The 27,290-nt window shown below is 44.5% G+C and overlaps 1 protein-coding gene across 1 annotated transcript; it reads right to left on the bottom strand.

Moving 5' to 3' along the window:
- Positions 1-949: 949 nt before the first annotated feature.
- UPRT (uracil phosphoribosyltransferase homolog) lies at positions 950-23,211 on the bottom strand. Its single transcript, XM_039489791.1, has 7 exons — positions 22,910-23,211; positions 10,991-11,033; positions 7,403-7,472; positions 5,134-5,196; positions 4,067-4,228; positions 3,077-3,175; positions 950-2,080 (listed from the first exon to the last, which is right to left on the bottom strand). The coding sequence occupies exons 1-7, from the start codon at positions 23,179-23,181 to the stop codon at positions 1,974-1,976; spliced, it is 816 nt and encodes a 271-aa protein (XP_039345725.1). The 5' UTR covers positions 23,182-23,211; the 3' UTR covers positions 950-1,973.
- Positions 23,212-27,290: the final 4,079 nt, after the last annotated feature.

Below are 27,290 nucleotides of genomic sequence, written 5' to 3'. Positions count from 1 at the left end.
TTATATATACACCCTAACTTACTTGCTGGTGCAATATGGCCCTATGTTCATACTACTAAGTGTTTTCTTTGCTTTTTTTGAAATGCATCTTGGAGATTCAATGATTACTAGAGTGTTCAGCTAAGACTGTGATAGATTGGAACTGCATGAGGTTTTCTCTCTCACACTTTCTTATGTTAACAGGGGGGCCAAATGTTTTCCATAATGTTATGAAAAGTCTGACAGCATTGGGAATGTGTTTGCCCAGTTTCAAGAGTTTTTATTAGCCATGCTGGCATTGGTTTAGTGTCAAATGGATTTTTACAAAAACTTTCCGTACAAACCACCATTTTTATTGGCCAACAAACATTCTCTATATTTGATGTGTAAGTAAGTTTCAGTAGCACTTTCAAGGAGTTTTTATGGTTTGAATACTGTATATTATGCATTGTTTTCTACTATTTGTTTTTTACTAGAGAATCGCATGGTTTATACTGTACTGCAGTAAAGAACTGCATTAAAATTGTTTTATCTTTACAATGATGTTGATTATTAGCCATAAGTTAGTCCAGAGCACCATTTCACAGGAAAGGTCTTGTAAGCCTGAAACAGCAGTCTGATGATAGGAGGGTGTGATAGCCCAGTCCCAGCTAGGAGAGGTCTGAGAAGATCTCAAGTGAGAAGCTCAATTTCTGCCTCCTTTGCTCTGGTGAAGGGATACCTGCACCAGCTTGGTTTTTTGAGAACTTGCATTCCACGCTATTACAGGCAGGAAGTTTACCACTACACCACACTACAGCATTTAAGTGTTGGCATCTTTTTGAAGGATATTAAGTACCATGTTAAGGTGAGGTACGAGTTTTACAAGCAGGCAATCCAGTTGCTATCACTGATGTGGAAAAAAAATGTTTTTTTGCTTCTCTTTCCAGAATAAACGGTTGGCGCTAGGTATTCCAAAAAATTACAGCAAGACAAGACCCTATTTTGTTGTGAACTTGAAGCTGAGAGACTTAAATATTTTACAGTAAAAATTATATACCAGAAAGCTAGAACTACATTTAAACTCTTTCCGAGTTTTAGCATGGGTTTAAGAAGCATTTAGACCTAATTACTAGACATAAAATGAAAGATAGCTACCAATATAAATCCCTTTCCTAGGAATGCTGGCTGGTAGACAGGGCTAGAAACCAGGCATCACTTCATCTGACAGTTTACTTATCTTTAAAATGGCTAATTACAACATGTATGTAGCTTAACACCCAGGGATTTTAATAAGGCACAACTGCTAAGTATTTTCTGTAGAGATTTTTTTGAAGACTGTACTGTTGCCATCTTGAGCAGTAGCCACTTGAGCATTTTCACTACAGTGGCAAGTGGGTTATGGTGGAAGGTTTCTTTATTTTTTAGTACTACAGAGCTTCATGAGGCACCTACAATATGTTTTACTATGTGGAATTAGTCCATAGAGAACACAGTGACCTAAAAAGGGTTGAAATCCATGGCTGTGAGCACCAGCCAAGGGCCAGAAATCTACCTCTGGTGCTAATGTCTATGCAGAGTTCCAAGTTCCTTCATGATTTTTGAATTATTAAACTAAGCTGTAATGACTACACCAGCACATTGCAAACTATACCAACATCAAATGAAATGTACATTGAATGCTTTACAGCATCGTTTTATTTTGCTCTTGCAAACAGCTACAGAACAGGGTTATGAAAGAATAAATAAGTTAAAGCACTGAGTGGGTAGCAATTTCCAAAAGCACATTAAAGGGCCTTTAGTTTATAATAATTGAATGTGCTTTATTATTGCATCTGATTCAATTTTCAGAAAGTAACCAAAAATGAATATAGGTAAAGTATTTTTCCCCTCTGGCTAAAAAAGATTTTAAATATGCCTGCAGCCAGCCCTGCTACAAATAATAAAACGTAGAAAAAACGCCATTGTAATATCATACAGCAACATATTGACATAACCAATTTGTGTTAAGTGTCTCAGTCCGTTCCAAAATACTTCTGTCCAAAGTGTGTTGGTGCAACAGGATGAACTTCTGTAGTTAAAATTGTGATCTCTGGGAACTCCTGGATGATAGATTTGGCACCTTTTAAGGAGGAAAGAAGAAAATAGTTGAAATTACACTTTGTAGTTCAGCCCTGCGCCTGTAGGATTTTATAAGCAGTTGAGCAGAGGTTGGTCCCCTGCAGGTACCTCACCTCTGCTGTTTGATCCACTGTTTGCATTTACACCTGGCTGTGCAGCTGACTGGCTATCAGAAAGTCTTTTTTTAAGGGTTGTGTATAGTCCTACTCTGATGGACAAAGTAGTTACAGGCTACTGTGAATTACCTAGGTCTACTGCATGCTAGTGGCAAGAATTTCTGCTAGTGTTAAATCTACAGTAGCAGGAAACCACAAAAGATCCCTCCCCCCAGTTTACAGAACTGGTGCTTTCATTTTTGAAAACTGACTGAGAAGTCAACAGCAAGAAATACATGGCTATGCTATCCCCAGTTGAGAGCTAGCCCCACTACAGTCCACAAACAAAAGGTAGCTTTGCAGTGCTCTGTAGGACACGGACACATTCTGTGTAACTGGCTACCAGGTGATTCCTGTTACCAAGAATTTTTCACAGCTGCAATTCTGCCCTCAGTCCTGAGAGCAGGCCTGCTTTCCTTTGCTGCTATGTCTGTTTGAATTTCATGAGTAGCCCTGACCCGCATTAGAATTTCTCCATTCTCCCACCCTCCTAAACAGAAACCAAACGTCATTCTCAAAGCGCCAGATCTCATCAGAATAAGATGGGACTGAATTCCTTTCTTAACCAGTCATTGCCATTGTTGTTGTTCACAAGGGATCGCTACTGAGTCATACGACATGATCTTTAACAGAGTGGAGAGGAAAACTTCAAATTGAACCAATATCTTTCACATCACATTTTATAAACTACCACGACCACCTTTTGTTTTGTTTACATTTTATCCATTCCTTTTCTCCCACTTCAGTCCCCAAATAAGACTGGAACTCTTTAAAAATCTAAGCATTGTGTACAGTTCAGTGTTGCGTGAATAACCTCCTCCCCACCTATTCCTTCAACTTACCATGAGGTGTGGAGAATAGGCTTAGTAGGATAATGACACTTGGTTGAACGCCATGTTCTATAAGAACTTTTACAGCTTCAATGACAGTATTGCCAGTGCCTGGGAGGAGGGGAAAAACAAGACTGTCCTTATCAGAAAAACTTCACAAATCATTTGGAACTAGAAGAAGCAGAATTCACATTCAGAGGGGATTAGTGTGCCACCAATACTGGCGTGTAAGTAAATGGAAGGAATATGTCCCTTTTCTACTGCAGTACAGACCACTCACTCTGTTACCTATGGAAGCTTAGTCCCTTTATGACACTATCGCATCTATGCACTAAAATGCTGTATTAAGAGCCTGACCCAAAGTCTATTGACATCAGTTGGCTCAGGATCAGTCCCTAAGGCAAGAAATCACAGTTGAAACAGAAAATGGCAATTGAGCTCCATGTGAAGGAGCAGAGTTAAGTATTGGAGAATTTGCTCAAGCCTGACGTAAGCTCTACCAGCTTCTGAGGCTCTTTGGTGGCATTAATTAGTTTAATTTTGAAATTTAATATAAACTGTTAAACAATTATTAATTTAAAATGTAAAATTAGCATTAAGTAGTATTTAATTAAATTGAAATTTTAAAGTGTTTAGTTCTAATAGTTCTAAATCTTTTCTACACTTACATACTAAAATGTATATATTAAAAAAGCAATTTACAGCAAAGCCCAGTTCTCCCCCACCCCACATACACAGTGGTTCCTACTCAAGCGATTTGCACCACATTTATTTTTACCTCCTTAAAGCTATCGCCTCAATATGTGCATTTTAAAGATAATGCCTAAACAACTAATGCAGCTTGACTAAGGCTTAGTCTAGCAGAACTTGATAAATTCTCTGCCGTATTGCCCAAGGCAAGCTAAAATCCTACTAGGAGCCACTGAAATTGGGAATTTTACACAGAACACCCATTAGTCAAACAATATTTAATGCCACCTAAGAATGCTCTAAGATACTCACTCAGTATTGGGTACATGAGAAGAACTTTTCTCCTGTAAATGTCTGGTGGAAACTTGGCATAGTACACTTTGGCTCTCTGAGTCTCTTCGTCGCTCTGTATCAGGATTTTTCCTATTCGGATGGATCTGCAGCAATCCCGTAAGCCTTGTTCCATTGCCTCTCCTTCAGTTTAGCAACAACAACAAAAACCCTGTTACACATCAAGGAAGAAAGCACAACAAGCTCCTACTACTAAAGGGATAGTCAATATTTAACTATGGTAAGGAGATTATTAAACCAAATGACTAAAATCACATTAGATTATTAACTGGAAACTTTCACTCTGTTTAGACAATGAAGTTAGCCTGATCAGTATCACTCATTGGACCCAAGCACCAACACAAGGCTGGTTTTCCAGGATATAGCAAATCTAAATCTAAAATAGAGCAAAGTTTCCTACAAACGTTTTGATCGTTCCTACTCAGTATGAAAAACCCCTTTAAGCACTGAGAAGGAAACTCATCTGCAACTCTCCAGATACTGATGCAACATCATGATGCTACAGAGGGGACAGAAAACACTGCATCAAGTGGATTTTAGCCTCTTGCTGTTAGATCTTTAAGAACTGTTACTATCAAGCTGCTAATGAAGTTAGACAAAAAAAACCCCACTAGCATCCCCCAGAATGTGCACAATTTCTACCAGTAGCCACAGTTTATTTGGAGAATTGCCGGGGGGGGGAGGGAAATGAATGACAACGACGATGGGGGTTTCTAGAAGCAGGGGAGGAAGGGAGGCCTTGCTCCATTTGAATGTCCTCGACCTAGAACCCCTTCTCTAGCAGCCACAGGAAATCCCCAGCAACTGTTCTATTTCCTACGGGGTTAATAAAACACATTACTTGACAGTGGTGGGTGTAAGCTTGGTTGGAACAGGACACTTATGAAGAGAGAAGAATGGCAGCTGGAGAACTTCAGTGAATTTTGTTCATCAGAGGAAAAGGGGTTGTTGCTGTTCTTAAAAGCAAGGTGGTAAAGAGATTTAAAGAAGAGCTTTAAACACAGAAACGTTAAGAAACCAGGGCCTACCACTTCTCATGATGCTGACTCCACAGTTTCCCTTCTCAAATTTCACTCCTTCGTACTTGTAGCCTGTGGGGGGAAAGACAGACCTGATGGTCAGTGGAAGTCATTGTTCCTTTTTAATCCATTTGGTGCCCCTTTAGGTTATAGTCTTAAATGATACTCCCATGAATGGAACTAATATCTCTCTAAGTACATACTGTATAAGGAGGAGCTACGGATGTGTGCCAAACTCTGCATGGACCAACAGTATGATAGTGTGCCAAATACTATAGGCCTGAAAAAGCGAAGGGCAGAGGAACAAAACCGTAAGTTGGCAAAGGGCTGGTGACATGAGGTTTAGAAAAGAGCCTTCCCTGCTGTAGGATTTTAGTATAACAACTCGTAATCTGGGCACACTTCTTATGAAGGATGCCATACAAAATAAAGCTGAATGGTAACTTCCGAAGAAGCCAATGGATACATGCCAGTGCTGTGGACAGATACCAGAAAAATGAAACTACCGGAGTTATTTGATTTGTGCAAGGAATAACAGGAAAATACTATGAGTGTGATGGGGTCAGCTGACAGCCCTGGAAGCTGAAATCCTTTACTTATTCAAAGAACAGCTTGGACAGCAGGGCAAGCGTCCTCTGGCTAAACGTTGTGCTTCAGTCTTAATACCAAGGCTGGTGCGGAGTTCAGTCTACACCTGTGGAGAATGAGGGAATTATGTGTACTATTTTTTATAAATATAAAAAGCCCCTGTGGTTCTCTGTGTGATGTTACCCAGCCTGACTGCCAGGAGATAAATCAAAAGAAGCTGTTAAGAGGGAAGCAAACGAAAACTGAAATAATGTCCTTGAGGAAACACTGGGAAAGCTGTTTATTGGGAACTAGTCTGGATGAAGCCAGGAAGTGGGTAAGCAAGATTTACTCTTCCCAAGGCTAAGCCTAGGATCAAAGGGGGTGCTAAACAAAAACGCTGGCCTCGGGCAGGCGGAAGTGAGTGGCCAGAGGCTGCCCAGGGAGTGTCAGTAACAGCCGTCATTCTGGCACGGGAGGACAGATACAGAGGAGGCAAGCTGCAAGCACGACAGTCTGCTTCTCCCTGCCAGAGATGAGGGTTACTCACAAATGCTGGCAAGGCAAGATTACAGTACAGGTATGGGGAAATGTGTATAGGGCTCTGTTGCATTAACTCTTTGCTCTGGGTGCTACGTTCTGTTGGGTGTAAGAATACTTAATGCTTTGTTCTGGAAAAGCTGCTCTTTAGTTGCTTTAACTAGTAAAAGGGTTCAAGAGCTAAAGTGATATAAGTGCCAATGCTGTTGGGTCTGTCACATTAACACAGTTGGGAACACAGAGACCTGGTCAGTCCATGTGGTGCCATCCAGAGTGAGCTGCAGGAAGCCAGGCCTGTCACCTAATGGGAACATTCAAGAGGTCTACAGCACAGTTTGCTCTATAACCATGACAATGGCCCAGTCAGAAATCCTGGGGCGTTCTTCTGCAAAGGAGCTACCAGCTGCAGATTGGAACACAGCGAACTCATTTCACTGAGGCCACTTAACAAACCGCCTTCAAGTGGTGTCAGTTGTTGATTGACATGGACTGGATTTGAAGCGAGTGTTCCAGAGGAGAAAGGCAAAACTTCTGTTAAACCAGTAAGACCGTGTTAATCTGTATTACTTTTAGAGCCGCTTTTCCAAATTCTAGCTAATGCTACACTGTTTCCTGTTTAACCTGTCTTGCCTGTAACCTCATATTTGGCTTCAACAGGAACAAGCCAAAATGAGTCCTCTGGGTTCTCTCTAGTGTTAACACACAGATTCTTCCCTGCTGATGTAGAAACTAACTTCCTGCTCCTTTGTCATCACTGCCAACTGGTCCATGGTTGTAGGCAACAAGGCACAGAGAATTTTGCAAGGCTTCTTGAATCTGCCTAAATCCCCCCCAACTCTCCTTAATGGGTAAGTAAAACATCATTAGTTTTATTTTCATCATCATCATCACAGTAAGTGCAAGTGAGCACATCTGGCACCTGGACTGGTACATTTTCATGATCATTTTGCAAGACTGATTTAAACTCTTACTAAATAGCTCCTGTGTTTTGCTGAAGTGTATTAGCCAGTAAGGTTTGGGTTTTTTAAATATCAGGAAGAGGGGCCTTAATTTTGCACTCTGACCTGAACGTTCAGCTGAGTCAGCCTCACAAGGATTCTAAGTTCTACTTACATATAGTATGAAGCTTTTACTGCCAACCCTACCAGCTGGGGAGTAAACGCCCAGTTACCTGTTGGAGTGGTCACTGTGCATTCTGTATATGGTAGCTGATTTAATCCCTCTTCAACCACAAGTCTGATCTGTAGAACCAAAGGAAAGCACCAGCTTAGAGAGGTTTCTTACCCATCAAGGTAAGGTACCGTATTCTAGTAGTTTTACCAACATGCAATGAACATGTCAATAAGGTTTTCCCCTTGCCAGTTTATTTTCACATCCCGATCTCCATTCAGGAGCTGCAATGGGCTGCCCAGAACAGCCTGAACCGCAGCACAGTAAACACAAAGCCAAGTTCCCCAAGGCAAGTCAGTCAATAGAGAAATCTCATCACCCCTCCTTTTGACACCTGTCAGTTGTCATTATTATGGGATGTTCTGCAAAGAGATTGCACGTTCACAAACATGGCCCAGTTTTAGCGGGGAGCTCTCTACAGGTGACAGAGCCAGTAAGTTCCACAGCCTCAGGTGACCTGAAAACCCCTAGTCCTCCCCCAATTATAGCTTTGTTGCTGTACCCCAGGCAAGTTTATTTAAAATGTATTAATCTGACCCAGGGATGATTTCCCATGAAAGGAGCTCCAGGTATTAAAGATTTAGAAAGTAGAGCGAGCCAGCCATTCAAAGCCCAGAATGCTCAAAAAAACCCCACAGCCAAGCAATGATGAAAACCCATTAAGCAAAAGTCACTGTATAATGATATAAGTGAGGCAATCTCTCTCAGGACTGAACACACACATTTCTCTGGGCAATGGATAAGTTAAGGTTCATCTCCACTGTTCTCATTCCAGGAACAGGGCAAAACCCACCAGAGGAATCTTTTCCATCCTTCCCTCTCAACCCAGTTCCCATAGGCTGTCTGTTTAAGGAACTTCTTCAGTTGCAGTCAGTGCCAAAGGCCTTTTGATTTTGAATTTCAGTACCTTTAGTGGCATGACAAGTTTGATAACACTCATAGAATATTAAGGTTGGAAGGGACCTCAGGAGATCATCTAGTCCAACCCCCTGCTCAAAGCAGGACCAATCCCCAGACAGATTTTTACCTCAGTTCCCTAAATGGCCCCCTCAAGGATTGAACTCACCACCCTGGGTTTAGCAGGCCAATGCTCAAACCAACCTTAACACCACAAGAATGTCCATTTAGAGCAAAGTTTTCTAATGGGCCACATTCAGAGGTGATGGAAGGTTAAGTGAGTGAGTGGGTCAGAGTTGGTGTAATTCATACATCCAGGGGCAAAAAGACAAGAAAAACAATCAGCAAGATTCTGTAAGTAAATGTCAGGAAAGATGGATACTTTCATTTTTCTCCATGGCATATAAATTACACCAAACTGCATATCAGGAAGTGGGTCCAGCAGCTCCACTGGCATCCCCTGTGAATTTGGCCCACCGTGTCCATCTCCAGTCTGGTAGTCCCAGCTAACAGGAAGCTGTCACCGCCAACGTTTCCCCTTTTTTAATGGGAAGTTTTCTTTCTTGCTCTTTACTGGCACATTCTAATTCTGACAGCTTGAAGGAAATGTTTTGATATTTCACCACCAAAGCTCTAATCCAAGTCTTTATAATGCTCAGATCATCTTCGTAGGCCATTATTTTAACCATGTGCCTCCACTAGCTTCCCCTTCTCCTCCACAAACACCAGATTTGTCCTCACCATCATGATTCAGCTGCCTGACACACTCTTCACAGATGCATTAGCACATCAGTGACAGCCACTTTCCCTCTGCCAGCCTTTCCACCTATTAGTCCCCTTCTCCCCATAGCACCTTTGCACACACCCTTCTGCCGCCTATCACGTATGGAACAAGCTGCATGAAAAAAAATTGTACTGCTAAATTTATCAGCCTTCAAATCTCTCCCTATGACTCACCTCTGCTGTGACCCTCCAGGAGACTGCTAGCAGCCAGTGCCAGGCGGGCAAAAAGCCAAACTGTGCTCACATCCAATCCCACCACTCTGTTTACTTCATCCCTCTGTTACATTTTGTCATTTGGGCAGTGACTGGATTTTTATTAGGTTTGTACAGTGCCTAGCATAATGGAGCTCCAATCTGCCTGAAGCTCTAAGCACTACCAAAGTACAAATCAAACAATAAAATATACAAAGCAAGACATCCCACAATCCTAGGCATGGGTTCTCCATTTCTTCCCAGCTCTCTCTCTAACTGTCAAGCCTGTTGTATGACCAGCAGGTAGAGGCAATCCCGTGAGCAGCAGCTCTCGATCTGTAAATGTGCTAATTAAGCAACACTGGACTCCAGCAGCATGAGCCTGAGTTTGCCTCTGTGACTGGAAAGTTGCAGCCTGCAGCAGTGAGGGAGTAGTCTGTACATCCCTGAGACTGGTACAACACCTCCAGGAAAATATGAGAGGGCCCAGGGTGAGGACTTTCACACCGGGGAACTGCAACGGGGTAAGTTAGGGTTAATTAAGGTTTTCTCCTGCCTGTCTTGCAATAGCCATTATTTCTCTTCTATCAAAACTTTAGCAACATATTTCTGACCTATCTTCTTTTTTGAAGTGATCTGATAGCCAATTCACTGGGAGGAATACCCCTTTGAGAGTAGGGCATGATGGGAACCCTCTCCAGGGTAAAAAATAAAGTGCTTTTAGAAGGAGCTCAGTATGGTAGAAGCTCTTGTAGAGAAAGCATCCTTGACTGAGAGAACCAAGCTCTGTTAATGTTCAGTATGGCTTATGTCTGGCTTTCTTTCGGTTGAACGGTGTTTGAATTTATTGGACATCGTTGGACATCTGGGCTTTAATATCTTTATTGTTTGCAAATCTTGACTCTGCATATAAAGATTTTGGGAACCCTGACAAATAGGAACACTGAAATGGAGCTGACCTAGAAATAAGTCTTTCATATCCTGTGTGTATCTTCCATGATTGTCCTTATCTGCTTTAGCTGTCCGAAATGTGTGTTTAAAACAAATGACATTTGTTGAAGACTGTGACACCCCACATTCTTCATAGAAATATGGTTATGACATGAATAAGATGTACTTTATGCAAGATGACTCATGTAAGATACCATTGGAAAGATTATGATTTACTGAATGCGATTATCCAATTTGTATGCATGTATCATAGTTTTAACATGTTAGCGGATTGAAGTAAAAACCCTAGGCTCCCCAGTAGTGTTACTTTGACCTGTTAATATGTACTGGTGGAGGTATAAACTCTTGGATTATTATTACCTATTTGTAATATCGTGTAGTCATGGACCAGGACCCCGTGTTCAGGCCATTAAAGATCCCATGGCACTTTTAACAAGAGTATGGGTGTTACTCAAAGGGAAATTGGAGCAGGCACTTCTTGCTTACCTGTGTTTCCCTAGCATTCTCAATTACCTACATGCTTTTCACTTCTGTCCTAACATAGTAGTGTGTGCTGTTAAAACAGCTGCTGCGTTCCTCAGGTGGCGGAAGGTATTTGTGAAATCCTTTGGCTTGAAAGGCATCTTATAACAAGACATTAAGAAATTTACTGTCAAACAGCATTCACTTTGTATAGGAGTGCATCATTCCCACCCGATGACTGCTCCAGCATGAAAGTCCTGTTTAACACAAGCACAGCAACAAGAAGAAGAAATTCTCCACCTACCAGACGATCAGCAGAAAATACGAAGTCCCCTCTACTGGCTGTCCTGAAAAAGGTAACAAAAGTGCTAAATTAAACTGTGGAATAACTTTTATTTCGATAACATTGATAAATAATTCAAGGATAGTACGTTGTACATAGCAGGAGTTCTCCGCATAACTAATTTCTACCGGATAAAACTAATTGGAATCTCTTGATAGTGGGTAACTAATATTCATGGAACGTAAAGCTACAGCCAGGCTTGCCTCTCACTATAGGCTAACGTTCTGCAGTGCTTTGCCCAAAGCAATTAGATATGAAAACCTAATATTGTTCTGTAAGCTTTCCATGGGAAAATCTGATCTTGCTTCCACTGCATCCTAGTAGGCCACCAAAACTATCATATGTTCACTACTTGGATTTACAAACATTGTGCCCGATATCCTGCTTCCAATCAAGTCAATAGTCAGAAGAATTGCCACCAAATGGGAGCAGTACTGAGCCTCCAGCACTCAACTAAGAATCCAACTGTCTGACAGCCCTAAAAAAAAACCAAAAAGCCATCAAAATATCATGTAGGGGTAGCATATAGCGGGGTAGCAGCGGCAGGGCTCCGGTGGTGATTTAAAGAGATCCGGGCTCCAGCCGCTGTGGGGAGCCCGGGCCCTTTAAATCACCAGTCCAGCCCCGCTGCCACAGCCCCGGGGTAGCGGCAGCAGGGCTCCAGTGGTGACTTAAAGGGCCCGGGGCTCCCCACAGCAGCCAGAGCCTTGGACCCTTTAAAGCGCCGCTGGAGCCCCGTTGCTACCACGCTATATGCGAACCCGTGTTATATCGGGTTGTGTTATAGCGGGGTAGTGGTGTACTAATAATAAGTTTATTTAGTTTATCACATCGCTGCTATTTATTTTTTGGCTTTCAATTACGCAGTGAACACAGGCTAATCACTTTCTGGTTCTCTGGCATTCGAAGGAAACCCAAAACTTTTTAAAAAATGGCTTCAGGTACATCTGCCCAGTGTTCCTCTGATAAGTCTTGTGATCTTACAATCATATATTGTTTTTTTAAGATAGATTTTGATTGATATTTTGTTCTTTGATTGTATTAATTAATTATTGGGAAAAGGGGAGTGAGCAGCAAGATGGCAAAACTTGCAGATGGCACATCTAGGTTCTTCCATACCATGGAATCTAAGAGGATCTAGCTAAGCTAAGTGACATAATGACAGATGAAATTCAGTGTTGACATTCAAAATGATGCACTTATTAAATTAATATCAACTTGGGAGGACACCTGGGTCTCACTAAGCAAGCAGTGTTTGAGTGCATAAGAATAGAGAATAATACTGAAAATATGGCAGACCAGTGGTACATCCTCACCTGGAAATCTGTTCAGGCCTGGTCACCAGATGTCAAAAAAAAAAAGCAGACTCAGGAGTTCAGAGATGGGTGATAAGAATAATTAGAGGCATTGAAAAATTGTAATTGGAATAAAGTAAGGTAAACAGTCTCAATCTTTTCCTATAGTACCATGATAAAGGTATATAAAACTAAGAATGGTACAAAAAGGTAGATTGGGAACTATCATTCCCACATTCCTAATAAAAGAACAAGGAATATTCAAGGAAATTGTAAAGAATAATATCCTGCTTGTCACAGGATATTATTCTGGTCAAAATCTTAGCAGGATTTGAAATAGATTAGTCACTTATCTGGATAACAAGACTATCCATCATTGTTATAAGCTTAAAACATAAACAAGAGTTTCTGAAGGGGTATAGCTCTCCAGCTTTAAAGCCTAAAGCAACCTCTAACTAATGGGGGAGAGGGGTTTCAGAGGAAACCTTCCTTGGTGGGAGGTTATCCCATAAATACCTACTGCTAAGTTTCTTGCACTTTCTGCTGAAGCATCTGGCACCGGTAACTATCGCTGACAGGATACTGGACTAGATGGACCGTTGGTCTGATCCAGTATGGCAGTTCCTACATTTCTTTTCCTGACTACTGGGCAAAAGTACTATATGACATCAGTGTGTATATTCAAACAAACTGAAGAACTCTTGCCTCTAATCTCTATTAGATAACTTGGCTGTTACCTAATAACAGTAAGCAGTTTTCAAATAGGGTGGTAGGTTTGTTTTTAAGCATCTGTCCCTTTAAGACCCCTATTGATGTGCAAGGGAAGGTTCAATCCAGATAATATTTCAGTGAAATGTCATGGAAACATTATTTATGGAAGATTATTTTTTTAAATTCTGTTTTGTATTAAAGCAACAATATCACAAAGAAGAGAAAATATACTGAGGCAATACAGCCATGTTCCGCTTGCTGTCAAAACTAGAATGAAGGCACCGAGTGTATTTTAAATGTCTGCCCTGCTAGAAGTGGAACATGCAGGGGATGCCACCCTCCACTGCCCCCCCACCCCAGCAGTGAAGTCATCTCACTGATGTGTTATGCACTGCTGAGTCATCCAGCTTTGTACAGCAGTCAGGAGCATATACCCTGCTGCTTTACTGTCTTCAGTTCTATATTATTCACTCTAAACACTGCAGGGAATAAAAAGCCTAAGTAGAATACAATAAAATGATCACATACAAAAGCCACAATAACCTTTAAATACCTACACTTAAATCCTGCCTAGTGGTAAGTCTGGATTTTAAACAATATAGACACACTACTGATCTAAGCTAATGAAGTTGCTTCTATGGAAACCAGAGATCTTGGGCTCACTAGACTTGATTTTATTGTAAATTGCAATACTACAGGTTTTAGCCTCCAGATCACTAAATCTAATCTATCCCTGCCATGAATGAATGAACTTTTGTAAGATGATTTTTATAGTCTCACCAGCACCGAACTATAAACAAGAGACTACAGCAGTGTGCTCCCACATAACCAATGTTTAAATGTACAAGTACACACTCCATTAGAGGGTTCAAAATTCACATCCATTAGACTTAAACTGTGGGCAACCACCTCTAACTAAACTGGAAAGGTTGCAAAACTGAGCATGTTTGTGAAAACATCTTGGATGTAGAGATTAGGAAATGAGATGGAACCTATCGTATCCCCCAGTCTCCTGTACACGTGGCCAGCTCCTGTTAACATTAAGGACAGCTACATAAAGAAAGCAAAAGGAACGTGGACAGCTCTAGAGAGAGAAGTGGACTAAGTCAGTAATGACGAGTCAGTGGACTAACATGCTTTCTTATCCAGTATGAGGCAGTAGAAGGACTAGGAATAATGCCAATTATTTTAGCATCCGTAGGCTTCAGGGGCTGTACTGACAACAGTGCCAGGACAACACCCTGGTGATGGCAGAAGAACCTAAACAGAACAGAAAGGAGAGAAATGCCCACCAGCTATTTGTGGTGATAAAATACATATATTAAGACTTCATCTTGCAGACACAAGGTTGATCCAAGAACAGTCACTTGCCAAATGGGCCCAAATCTTGGTCATCCTGTACTCTGTCATATGCCGCTGACCAGAGCGCCACAGCATGGCATGACTCCTTGGACACAGAGTTTTGTAAGTATCCTGGAAGGGGAAACCCATGGAGTGCCACCCAGCCCACAATGGTAAGAGCTTTTTTAAAGTGTCTGAGATTTTGCCTGATTTTCCGCACCATATTTTGCAGCAGATGCCTGATAGTTATGGCAACTGCAGGACTGCATTAACTTCCCTGATCCCTGGAGAGAGGGGAGAGAGACTTATTTGCATGAGCTCCCACTTCCCCACACATCTCCCACCATGGAATGAATACAGAGCCCCCTGTGCCCCTCTTCTGCACTAGCCCCAACTGTCCTCAGGATCCAGTAGGCTAATATGGAACTAACCTGTGTCAGAGTAAGGCCTGGTCTACACTACAGGGTTAGGTCGAATTTAGCCTTGTTAGGTCAATTTAAAAATGAATGCGTCCACACGACCAACCCCGTTTCGTCGACCTAAAGGACTCTCAAAATCTACTTCTGTACTCCTCCCCGGCGAGGGGAGTAGCGTTAAAATCGACTTTGCTGAGTCGAATTTGGGGTAGCGCGGATGCAAATCGACGGTATTGGCCACCGGGAGCTATCCCAGAGTGCTCCATTGTGACTGCTCTGGACAGCACTTTGAACTCCGATGCACTAGCCAGGTCCACAGGAAAAGCCCCGGGAACTTTTTAATTTCATTGCCTGTTTGGTCAGCGTGGCGAACTCAGCAGCACAGGTGACCATGCAGTCCCCCCAGAATCGTAGAGTGTAGAATGTTTCTACGCTCCCCCATCATCTCCGTCCCTGAGGTTGTCGCAGATTAGAAGGTAAAAGAAACACACTCGCGATGACATGTTTTCCGAGCTCATGCAGTCCTCCCACACTGATAGGGCACAGCTTAATGCATGGAGGCATTCAGTGGCAGAGGCCAGGAAAGAATTAAGTGAGCGCGAAGAGCAGAGGCAGGATGCGATGCTGAGGCTAATGAGGGAGCAAACGGACATGATGAAGTGTCTGTTGGAGCTGCAGGAAAGCCAACAAAAGCACAGACCCCCACTGCATCCACTGTATAACCGCCTCCCCTCCTCCCCAGTTTCCATAGCCGTCACCCAAATGCCCAAGAACACGGGGGCAGGAGGCTCTGGGCACCCAGCCACTCCACTCCAGAGGATGGCCCAACCAACTGAAGGCTGTCATTCAAACAGTTTGATTTTTAGTGTGGCTACAATAATCAATGTGGCCTTGTCCTTCCCTCCTCCCCAACCCAGCGCCAGCGCGCTTTTAAACATCCAAAGGCACATTCTACCACCATTCTGCACTTGCTCAGCCTATAGTTGAACTGCTCGTTACTACTGTCCAGGCTTCATGAACAGATCCCCCGAACTCATTGCTGGGGAGCAGGAGAGGAGAGTTGCAGCGGAAGCGGTGGATGACGATGGTTACCAGTCCTACTGCACCATCTGCCACCAGCAGCACCCAGGAGGACCAGTACAGATCCCCCGAGCTTGTCGCTGAGAAACAGGAGAGCAGAGTTGCAGCGGAAGCGGTGAATGACGACGGTTAGCAGTCCTACTGCACCGTATGTTGCGAAGGCAAGGAGCTGCTGCTGTGTAGCAATGCCAGCTGCTGCAGGTGCTTCTGTGTCAAATGCTTGGAGGCCTGGGTAGGGTAAGGTACCTTGGCCAAGGCAAAAGAGGAAGAGCCCTGGAGTTGTTACATGTGTCAACCACAGAAGTGCTATGGGGTTTTACAGCGCTGACTGGACTGGGATGTATGGCTGCAAGACTTCTTCACCAGCGACAAAGAATAGGAATATGATGCATCTAAAGTCTAAAAAGGCCCACACATTTCCCAGAGTCACTACCCTTGATAATAGAACATCAATGACTGCATTGGCTACTTGGATCATAGCAGCCCCCACAGTAGACTTTCCCACAAGAAGCAGCGGTGACGGTGAGCTGAGCAGCCTCTGTGCTTACCATGGTATGGCATCTGCATGGGTAACCCAGGAAAAAAGGCCCGAAATGATTGTCTGCCGTTGCTTTCACGGAGGGAGGGGCGACTGACAATACATACCCAAAACCACCCGCGACAATGTTTTTGCCCCATCAGGCATTGGGAGTTTAACCCAGAATTCCAATGGGCAGCAGAGACTGCGGGAACTGTGGGATAGCTACCACAGTGCACCACTCCATAAGTCGATGCTAGTCACAGTAGTGAGGACGCACTCCGCCGACTTAATGCGCTTAGTGTGGACATACGCAATCGACTGTATAAAATCGACTTCTATAAAATTGACCTAATTTCATAGTGTAGACATACCCTAAAAGACTACCCTCCCCTGCTCCCGAATAAGAGCCACAAATTGCCTCTCACAGCCCTATATATTGGCCACACCTCTCTCATCCTGCCCCTCCTCACTTTGTGGTTTTTTCACACTGTCTCAGTGCCTCGACCATCTGTCTTCTGGTGCACTAAGCAAACACACTTCCCCTCTAACACTTGCAATTGTGGTGCTCTGTTCCTTTTTATACTACTTTCTACCTAGAGAGAGCTCTGAAACAAGACGGGATCTGGATACCTTGTAAGTGAGCCAATTTTTCCTTCCTTCCCAGCATTGTATATTAATGTCTCATTACAATATCCATATCAAGTAGACCAGGCTCTTGGAAGCAGGGAACTAGTCTTGGCTGTAAAGCTCCACACCCATCCCTGCTGCATCCATTCTTAAGAGAGGATTTCCAGCACTACAACTGCTTAAAAAGACCAGACAAGATGAATTATGCCGTTCCCAGAAAAGATAATCACAGCAAGTTCTAGTCACCCTGTGCCTAATTGTTCCTTCTCCCCTATGTGGTTTAGCAGGGGGCATTTTAGAATCTTCCTGGATGAAAGACTATTGCACCCTGGAATCTCTTTCTCCACCACTGAAATGCAGCTGTCTTTCTCAGATGGAATGTGGCAAGAAAAATGCTGCAATTTCCCCCCCCCCAGTGAAAGTGTAACACGATGAGAGGTGAAAGCCCATGTTACATTGGAAGCCTACTTGCCTTTTTGAACAGCCTCAGTGGGTTTCCCCCACTCTTACACAATAATGTTTTTTCTACTAAATGTTTAGTGAAAAGCTCAGAGTGTCAGTTATGGCTCTGCTGCCTTGTCATCATGCCATGTTCAGGATCAAGTGCAGCTCTGAGACTTGTCATCATTTCAGTAGATGTTTTAGTGATCCATATTTATGAGTCTCCACCTCTTCTAAACAAAATACCATAGCCTTGCAATGAATCTAATATGTAAATCTCCTCAAAGGAAGAATCAGTCAGTGGCTTGTAGGCTTGCCAAACCCAAAGACCTATTGAATACACTTGGAAAAGCTGAACACTTTTTTACTTGCAGCAAGAAAGATACCCATCTGGGTTCAGTAAGTGGGATATTTCCCTACGTTCCAAAAACTACAGTTTTCTTTTACTAGCCTCAAAACTCCTTTACAGGTGAAACCCTTCTCACCAACAAGTTTTGAGTGGACACACCACCACCATGGGTTGGGGAGGCAGAACTTAATCCTCCCTCTCTCCACAGCCCACTCTCATAGCCCCTTTCTGCTCTGCAGTGGAGACAGCTGCCAGGGAGTGTTTCTGATGTGCAGAGTCACTCTCTATGGAACCTCCACACCCTGTACAGCGACACTGCAGCAGCTCTGTGCATTCTGCGCCTGTGATACAATTACTCTTCAGCACACAGAGAAACAAGATACAGAAAAACCCTAATTCAAAATAATTTAAACTACAGCAGATAAGGTTACTTAATGCATACAGTGTCCTGGAGAGGTGAAGTACTGTACAGATGTGTGAAATTTTCAAGCAATGGTTTAAATCATCCATAACAGCTACTGTCAATGGCCCAACCAAAGGCAGATACAAAAGACCAGGGAGGGCCACTGGTAGTGTCCGGTGGCAACTGCTGCAATAGTCTGCTTCCCAGTCAGCAACAAAGAGACTCTCACAAGTGTTGACAATTTCACTGCTGCCCAACCGTCTGAATAACAGCCAGGAAACTGGCAAGAGTGTCTGCTTCATGCTGCTGCTCACTAACTTTTATAACCCTGAGAAAACGATCAAAGGCAGCTTGCTCCCTTAAAATTGTTCCAGAGGCAGCCTCAATCCGTTCTTCTCCTCTTTCACAATTGCTTTCTGGGAAATCCAGCGCTCAAGGACTTTCTCTATTCCCTTTCTTGCTCTGATAAGTTTACATCTATTAGCTACTTGGAAATGTTAGAAAAGGGAAATGTTAGTCATATCTGTGTGGTTCCCTTCTCCTGTTCAGCCACAGAACATGTTTCAGTCATTGCAAGTCAGTAACAGAACCTAACTGGAACTCCAAGTCACGTGCTGCTTTAGCCCCTTTTTGGTATTCTTATGTGCTTTATTTCAATACTTGTTTAACAGGCGAGGCTGCAACATACACCTCACACTGATTTAGTGTCTTTAAAACTTGATTTTTTTTTTAAACAAGCCACGCTTACAAAAAAGGAGGCTCTCCTTGAGCAAAGGAATGAATGTGGGGGTTCAAAGCAGTAGGAATTTGAAAAACAATCTGCTACATGCCAGAGAAGTGGGGATTGTAATGGAACTACTGACCTATCCAATGACACAGTGGCACCAATGGATGCGTCTACAATAAATCTGACATCATAGCCAGTGAGCAATGGTACTTCCTGCTCCGAAGCACAGGACCAATGTAGTACTGCTTTCTATTCTCTGTATGTTAATAGCTCCTCATTACATACTGTGCATTTTAGCATGTACTTCCAAAAGCAGGAAGCAAAGTCATAACACAGCAAGGAGGCAGACACTATGAAAGCTACAGCACAAGTCTTAGCAGTGAGACAAGAAGAATAATTGACTCTGAATTAAGGAAAGTGTAAGCCTCTTTCAACTTTTGCAATGTTTTAACAAAGTATAAAGAGGTTATTTTTTTTACAAACGCTAGGTCTTTCTACCTGTGAGGATTCCTTCCTGTGCCTGCTTTTAGGGTACTATTAAAAAAGAAAGAAGGAAAACGACGAGAGACTAGAACTATAAAAATTGGGCAGTTAGTCATGATTTCATGTTTACTATATGTGTGAGAGGTAACTTCTAGTCTCAATCAAAATATTAACAGGAATGATCTGGCAGTTGATCTACTTTAAAATCACTTCTTTGGCCAAACTAGTGACTTATTGGTCATGCCCTGCACTACTACGAACAACCTGTTTCTGTTCCCAGTCCCAGACTCTTGTTCTGAGCTGGGAGACCTGGAGAAGTAAAGGGACTCTGTTCCATGTAGAAATGAGCAGGATCTTGCAATATGTCTGTTACTTAAGGAGTAGTGTTGTCTGACTCCAGACCAGAGAAAACCTGGTTGGATCAAGACGTGTCCTAGGAGTTGGGAGACCAGGAACAAGACAGACGAAGTGGGTGAATGGACACTTTCGTTGTTTTTGACTAGTTTCTGTCTTTGTCATGCACAAAATTTAAGCAAGCCTGGACATAAGAGACTGCATCAGAATCAAGACAGTTGGCTTGCAACTACAAATAGACAGTGTGGGTGTATCCCATGTGACCAATTTCCAACGAATGCAACAGGGCACACGCTGGTGCCCCATACCTTCCCCAGCTTCTATTTATGGCTCCACACAGACTTTTCATTCTGTGCACTATATAAAAAAATCCAAAGAGTGGTTGAGTTTCACCACCACTATTTCCATGTCACACCTTGATGTTCTCTAGAGCAGTGTTTCGCAACCAGTGGTCCCTTACACAGTTTAGGAAGGCAGCAAGCCGGTCCCTGGTATCAAAAAGGGTGAGAAGCACTGCTCTAGAGAAAGGAAGTGGAAGCTTTTTACACAAAGTCTTACGTTCTCTTATCTCAACGGCGACGAAGAGCTCTGAACCGGCCAAGGCCTAGGCGTGGGTGGCAAAAGACTCAAACAAAGGAGTGCAAAGATATTACAGGAAGCTTTAAAGTCACGGGATTAATTTATTTATCATAAATGGTATTGAAACAGAGTTCACAACCAGAATTCTGCATTTCTGGGATTAATTATTTACAGTTACAGAGAGAACAGGCTGTAGGTGAACTGGAAACTGTCCAATTCACAGCCTTTCTCATGCCCAGCTCAAGGCTCTTGAGGTAATCCATGCTCACAAATTACCTGAAACAGCTGCAACATCTGGCCACTTGTGCCAAGACTTTGGACCATTACTGCAGAATATTACAGTATTTGTATAAGCACTAACATGTCTAGGGAAGATGATGTCAAGGCCTCCTACCAATGCTACGGCTTAGTGACTATTCTGTGATCATTCTCCTATGAAACAGTCTGCATGTGAGATCGGAATCTGATGCCAAATTCAATAGACATATTCAGAGATTGGATTCCATAACATCCATCAGCCAGGACCCAGAGTGGTCTCAAAGCACATATCCCCACCCAATGTTGTAATCTAATTTCTTCATATGTCAGGATATGGACAGTTTGTTTAAATACATTTATAATGCTGTTTATTTCCTCTGAGAGGGCAAGGAAACATTTCTAATGCTAGAGAGCAGCAATGGAGATACCAAGGCAAGACCATTCAAATTTGTCACCAGTGTAACCCCATGTGACTGCACCAACCCTTAGGGTTAGTAAAACTTGTTAGCAAACCCTGGGTTTGTTAACCTAGGGTTTAAGCATCTACACTGCATTGTGTAACTACCCATAGCCCGGACCTAGCACCCTCCCACTCTAGCCCTTTGTTTGTGGTTCAGTCTGGAAAAACATGACTGTCCAGCAAACTTGACTGTCCAGAGGACACAAAGTCAAGCCCAGGGAATTGTGAGATACTTTTGGCAGCCTCCCAGAGCATGAGTCCAGTGAGGCTGCATCTATGCTGCAAAGTGACAGGGCTTGAACCCTGAGTCCCAGCTGGACTAAGGCTTGGACCCTCCACTCCCATAGGGTCCTGGGACTCTGGGTCCAAGCCCTGGCTTTAGGCAATTTGTGTTTAGACACAAGGGGGAGTTTAGGCTTCAGCCTGAGTTTGAACCCTAGGCTTACACTGCAGTGTAGACGTATCCTTAGATTATGTCTAGAGTGCGATAAAAAGACATGGCATGGCCGCAGCTGGCTTGGGCTTGTGGGGACCAGGCTGGGGGGCTATAAAATTGCAGTGTAGGCACTGGGGCTTGAGCTGGAGCCCAGACTCTAAGACCTTGTGCGGAGTGAGATTCTCAGAGCCCCAGCTCTAACCTGAGCCCCAATGTCTACACCGCAATTTAGTCCCACACCCTGAGTCCCATGAGGCCGAGTCAGCTGACCCAGGCTCTTAGACTTAGGCTACGTCTATACTACCCGCCCGGGTCGGCGGGTAGCGTTCGACTTCTCGGAGTTCGATATATCGCGTCTCATCTAGACGCGATATATCGAACTCCGAACGCGCTCCCGTCGACTCCGGAACTCCACCAACTCGAACGGCGGTGGCGGAGTCGACGGGGGAGCCGCGGACTTCGATCCCGCGGCATTTGGACGGGTGAGTAGTTCGAACTAAGGTAGTTCAAGTTCAGCTAAGCTGAACGTGTGTACCTTAGTTCGACTCCCTCCCCCCCACCCCCTTAGTGTAGACCAGGCCTTAGTGCTGCAAGTTTTACCCCAGGGCTGGCTAGAGACACACTGAGAGTGCTTCAGCAGCACATTCTGACATGCTGCTCCCCACGTAGCAAAGGGGCACCGCAGACAAAGAGTCTAAGACCCAGAAGCAAAATAAAACCCAAGATACTTACTCGCCCCTTGAAATGCCCACAATGACTGAGCAGTATCTAGGTCTCAAAAAAAGTGGGAAGCCTGAACAGTGGTGTCCCTTGTGTGACCAGCTACGGTGCTGCCGGATGCACCCTAGTAGTTACCAAGAACTGGCCCTCCTCACAGCTCTACTTTGCTGAGCCAAGTCCTGTCACTTAGGACACTTTAAGCCTTGCCTGATTCCCTCTCCGTACAATTGCTGCCACGCATACCCCACAGCCTCCTGCCTGCCCCCCAGCCCGATCCCCCTGCTCCCCCATCTGATCCCCCCCTCTTCTGCCTGCCTCTCCCAGCCCAATCCCAGCTCCTGCCTGTCCCCCCAATCCCCTCTGTTCCCCCCATCTTCTGCCTGCCTCTCCCAGCCCAATCCCACCTCCTGCCTGTCCCCCCACCCCAATCCCTCCTGCTCCCCCCATCTGATCCCCCCTTCTGCCTGCCTCTCCCAGCCCAATCCCACCTCCTGCCTGTCCCCCCAACCCTTCTGCTCCCCCACTTCCAGCCTGGGCCGCCTCAAACCGATCCCTCCTGCCCTCAGCCGGGACGCTCCCAGCCTCCTGCCTGCCCGCCCCCCAGGCCAATCCCAGCCCGATTCCCTGCTCCCCACGGCGGTCACCGCTCCCCCACCGCCCCGGCCGGGCCCTGCTCTCACTTGTCCCTGATGATGGTCTGCAGCTCGCGGATCTGGTCGTTCATGGGCAGCAGCTTGAGCTGGGCTCCGATGGGCAGCGGCTGCGGCCCGGGCTCCTGGGGTGGGACCCCATTGCGGCCGCTGTCCGGGCTGGGGCTGCTATCGGGGCCGGGCTCCGCGAAGCGAATCAGCCGGGTGCTACCACAGCCGCCCCCGGCCGCCGGCTGGTCCTCCTGCTGCCGCGGGCCGCCCGCCGCGCCCAACGGCCGGTTGTGGCAGGGCATGGTCTCCATGCAGCGGGGCGCGCGCCGCCACCAGCCGCCCGCCCGCGCGCAGCCCGCGTCCCTCTCTCCCGGCCGGGCCCGGCCCGCCCCGTCCGCGCCCATTGGCTCCCGGCCCTGCCACTCACCACTCAGGCGGGGTCCAGCGGCCGGGAGCATAAAGCCCAGTTTCCCGCCACGCCCGCTTCCTGTGCGGAGCACGCGGGCGCTGGCGGGTTCCTCCTCTGGCGCGAGCGGTCTGGGCGCTCAGTTCCCGTCCCGTGTCGCCCCACAAAGCTCCTTCGCGCGCCCCCTGCTGCCCCCTTCCTTTCCCCGCCGCGCCTAGCGCGATGGGCCGCTGCGCCCTGCTGGGGTGGGTACCCCGGTGACCCGCCTGCGGACGCGCCTTTCTCCCCTGAGCGCCCTTCCAGCCACGTCGGCGTGTCCCTGGCGCTCCGCTGCCACGTCGCGCAGGCATCAGCAGGGTCCTCCCTGCCCCCCGGCAAGTTAAATACAGGGGCCCCTCCCGCTGCCCTGGCCCCGTGAACGCGGCCCGGCTTAGCCCTCAGTATCCTCCCCCAAAGCCCCGAGCCGGGCTGAGCACCCACGCGAAACGCCTTCGTGGGGATCCCGGGGTGGGCTCCACACCTTGCGGGGGGGCTGCTCCAGCGGGATCGCCAGGGTGATTTGTAAAAGGACTGAGCGTTCAGCTCAGCAGGGGAGTGTCTTTAACTATTGCAAAGGGGCAAACCCTCTTCTTAACCCTTTTTTTGTTCGGCCCGTGTAAGGATTGTCCGAGCAGGTTAAAGGGATTGGAAAGGACCCTATCAGTTTAACGACCGAAGTTGTTGTGAAAGGGTTTTGCCAACTCCAAGGGTAGAAATACATATTTAACGTCAAAGGAAGTGGTTTTGCATATTGATGTGATAATCTTTAATGATGGGAGACTAGTGGGCATTTGGGTAAACTCTACCACCACATCCCTCCAGCCTTCCTATGGGATATAGAGATGGTTGTATTTTCATCTGGTTTCTGACGTGCACTAAAAAGGAAAATTGTTGTAAGGACAAGCCTACTTGATGGAGGAGAGGGGCATGCCAACTAGAGCTGTGTAAGGCTATTACCTGGTCTGTCTGGACAAACTTCACCCCTGCTATCCTCCAGGTGTTCAGGGGGCTAATAATGGCTGCTTGGGAGATAGGCAGGCATAAGAGAATGTCCTTGGTCAGGTAGTGTTCTATCCCCAGGGTCAGGGGAATGGATCTAATCACAGGCAGGGAGCTTTTTTAATTTCCTTTCTGATTAGTTAACTAGCTTTACTTGTTATGAGTACTAACCCTTGAGGGAAAATACTTTGACTATATGTGTTTATTCCTTCCCAGTTCCCATACTAATTGAATGTAGCCTGGACTGCCTAATGCTCCATACAGGTATTGTTCTGAACTAAACAGTCATTGAATGCTGATTAAGCTAAATATTACAGTGCAGCCTTCCTTATCTGAACTAATTGGGTCAATGATATCTTTGAGGAGGATAGGAAAAAATAGGGGATGAATTCTGGACTGATCTGCCCCCAAACTAAGCATCCACAGAAGGTCATAATTATAAATAACCAGAGTTTGACAGATTTACTTGAAAAAAAATTCCAGGTGCCCATCTTATGTGCAAAATTTCAGATAGGATACTTTTTCAACAGAGAAGTTGTGAACTCTTCAAGGGAGGGGTTTATAATGGAAATAATGGCAGAGCCTTAACTGTAGAGGCATAAACACAGATCGTTCATTGGAGTTGAGAAGTTTGATTCTGTAATAATTAAGGGATGCATATCAGTAACTCTAGGCATGTACCTGTTAGGAAAATAGGAATTAAAAAAAAATAAAGCAAAGCCTTGGTACATCTTAATTATCTTGTCAATCCATCTAACCAGGAACTAGGTATGTAGTAATACTGCAGTTTGCAGAGCATAGTAGCATCCAATGAGAACTTCTTGTATGATTTTTTTAATACTTAAACGTATATACAATGGAGAGAGGACAAGACAGGACTCCATGAAAGGTTGGACCATCATAAAAGTGCACCTATAGAAACAATTTCTAGGGTTGAAATTCAGAGGGCCTCAAACCAGGCTTCATCTTTCATACTCCCAAAGTACATGTAAAGATATTTGCGGTTATAAAATTGTATGTGCATCTGTGAATGCTTTCAAAATGTTTACACATTACACTCATAAATGCATCTTTTGTGAGCACAATCAGAGGCTGCTGAAAATGTGGCCTAAACTTGAAGTTTAGATTATGTGCAGCAAATTTTTAGTGATGGGAAATGGAGCACAGGCCTCTCTGCCAGATGGATTTACCTGAAATGTAAAGTGCTCTGGGACTATGTGCTTTTAAAGTGTAAGATGAACAGCAGCCCAGGAACCCAAGTGAAAGGCTGCCAGATAAGTTGTATCCCATAACAGGAGGCATGAGTGTGGGGAACTGAAGACTACTGCAGGAAAGAATCATAGGAGGCTCAAAGGAGAAGGGAGTCTGACCTCAGGAAGTTTAAAGATGTAACCATAAACATCTCACATGCATCTGACAAAGTGGGCATTCACCCACGAAAGGTTATGCTCCAATACTTCTGTTAGTCTATAAGGTGCCACAGGACTCTTTGTTGCTTTTTACAGATCCAGACTAACACGGCTACCCCTCTGGTACTTGACAGTCTGAACCTGAGTCCCAAAAGTCAAAGCTTGTGCATGCCCCTAATGTGTTTGTGTTTTGGGGGTTTAGAATCAGTTCAACCTGTGCTGCTCCTTGTTATACTTATGATCTTTTCACGTCTACATTATCCTCCCTACCTGTTTCTTGTGTGCACCTGTTGTCTCCCATCATATGTTAAAATTATAAGCTCTTTGGAACAGAGACTAAACAGAATTTATTACAGCACCTAGCCTTACTTCCTGATTTGGGACTCTGAATGCTACCACACTACAAATAATTATATTAATATCAGTGAAATAAACTTGACAGCTGCTATCTTGGCCCAAAATAAGGGTCCAATTCTGCCTCCACTGAAGTCAGTGGGAGGTTTATTATTCACTTCAATAGGCGTTAGAGTGGGTTGCAAGCTAATATAAAATATACAGTTCGGCACATTTGTTATGTTTTCCTTCAAGAAGAGTAGTCTGAATTAGGTTCTGTGGCCTCCCACTATTAAGAGGGTATGTCACATCAGCTGTTGAACTCCGCATGAAGCCCAGGAGTAGTAGGTTCCAATCCCATTAGGTGGGACATCCTCAGGGAGTGCTGTGACAATGCAACTGTTGTTGCTTGGCCCTGCCTGACAAAAATCACAGGTGGGAGCCACATTACTGCATGGTCCCTGCTAGAAGACCTAATGCAGGATCAGGTCTTATGTTGGTATAAACTGGGAGTAAGTGCATTGAAGTCCAAGTTAGTAAGTGTAAAGCTTGAGGAAGGGGAAACAGAAACCAGTCCTACATGTAGGACAGAAAAATCAAGTTGTCAATTGTCTATTCATTGTGGTATTATTTCTAAAATATTCTTAAATGTATGTATAAGAGTCTTCCCTCTTGAAATTCATACTAGCTATCAGGTCAGCTGATTTCTTCTCTCAATTTCATGTTAACTGACAAAACTCCGAAATTCTAAGTCCTGTGAATTGTGTTGTATCACCGTCACTGCTCACTGAATTCTGATTGTTAATTAAATGATGAGACTCCTAAATTCCAAGCCATTAATTGGACTATATTACAGTCGTGGCCAGGAATACTTATCAGTGAATCTGATGTTTACTGCCTGCTTTATAATTACAGTTAATACGCCAGGTCCCTTGAGGGTAAGAGACAATACAAAATGGAAGGGGAGCAAACAAATGTGAGGAGGGAAGAAAAGAGGAAAACAAATCCATTGCTGCTCTAGGTACACACACACGAAAATTGAAACCTCTTCCCCAACACTGCTTTAAACCTCCTGAAACAGCCACTTCTTGTTATGTTTCTACACAGAAGGCTAAATATATACTTTCTGTCTACAATTATTTTTATATTTAGATTAAGGATAACAACAAAAAAGAACAAAAGTAAAGTCTGCATGTGAGAGCATTGTGTTGGTGCACATGCTACAGTAATCCTG

The sequence above is a fragment of the Mauremys reevesii genome, linkage group 9 (genome assembly GCF_016161935.1).
Source record: "Mauremys reevesii isolate NIE-2019 linkage group 9, ASM1616193v1, whole genome shotgun sequence".
Lineage (NCBI taxonomy): Eukaryota > Metazoa > Chordata > Testudines > Geoemydidae > Mauremys > Mauremys reevesii.
Note: the sequence above shows the minus strand (reverse complement) of the source record. Positions and strands in the feature narration are given on the sequence as shown.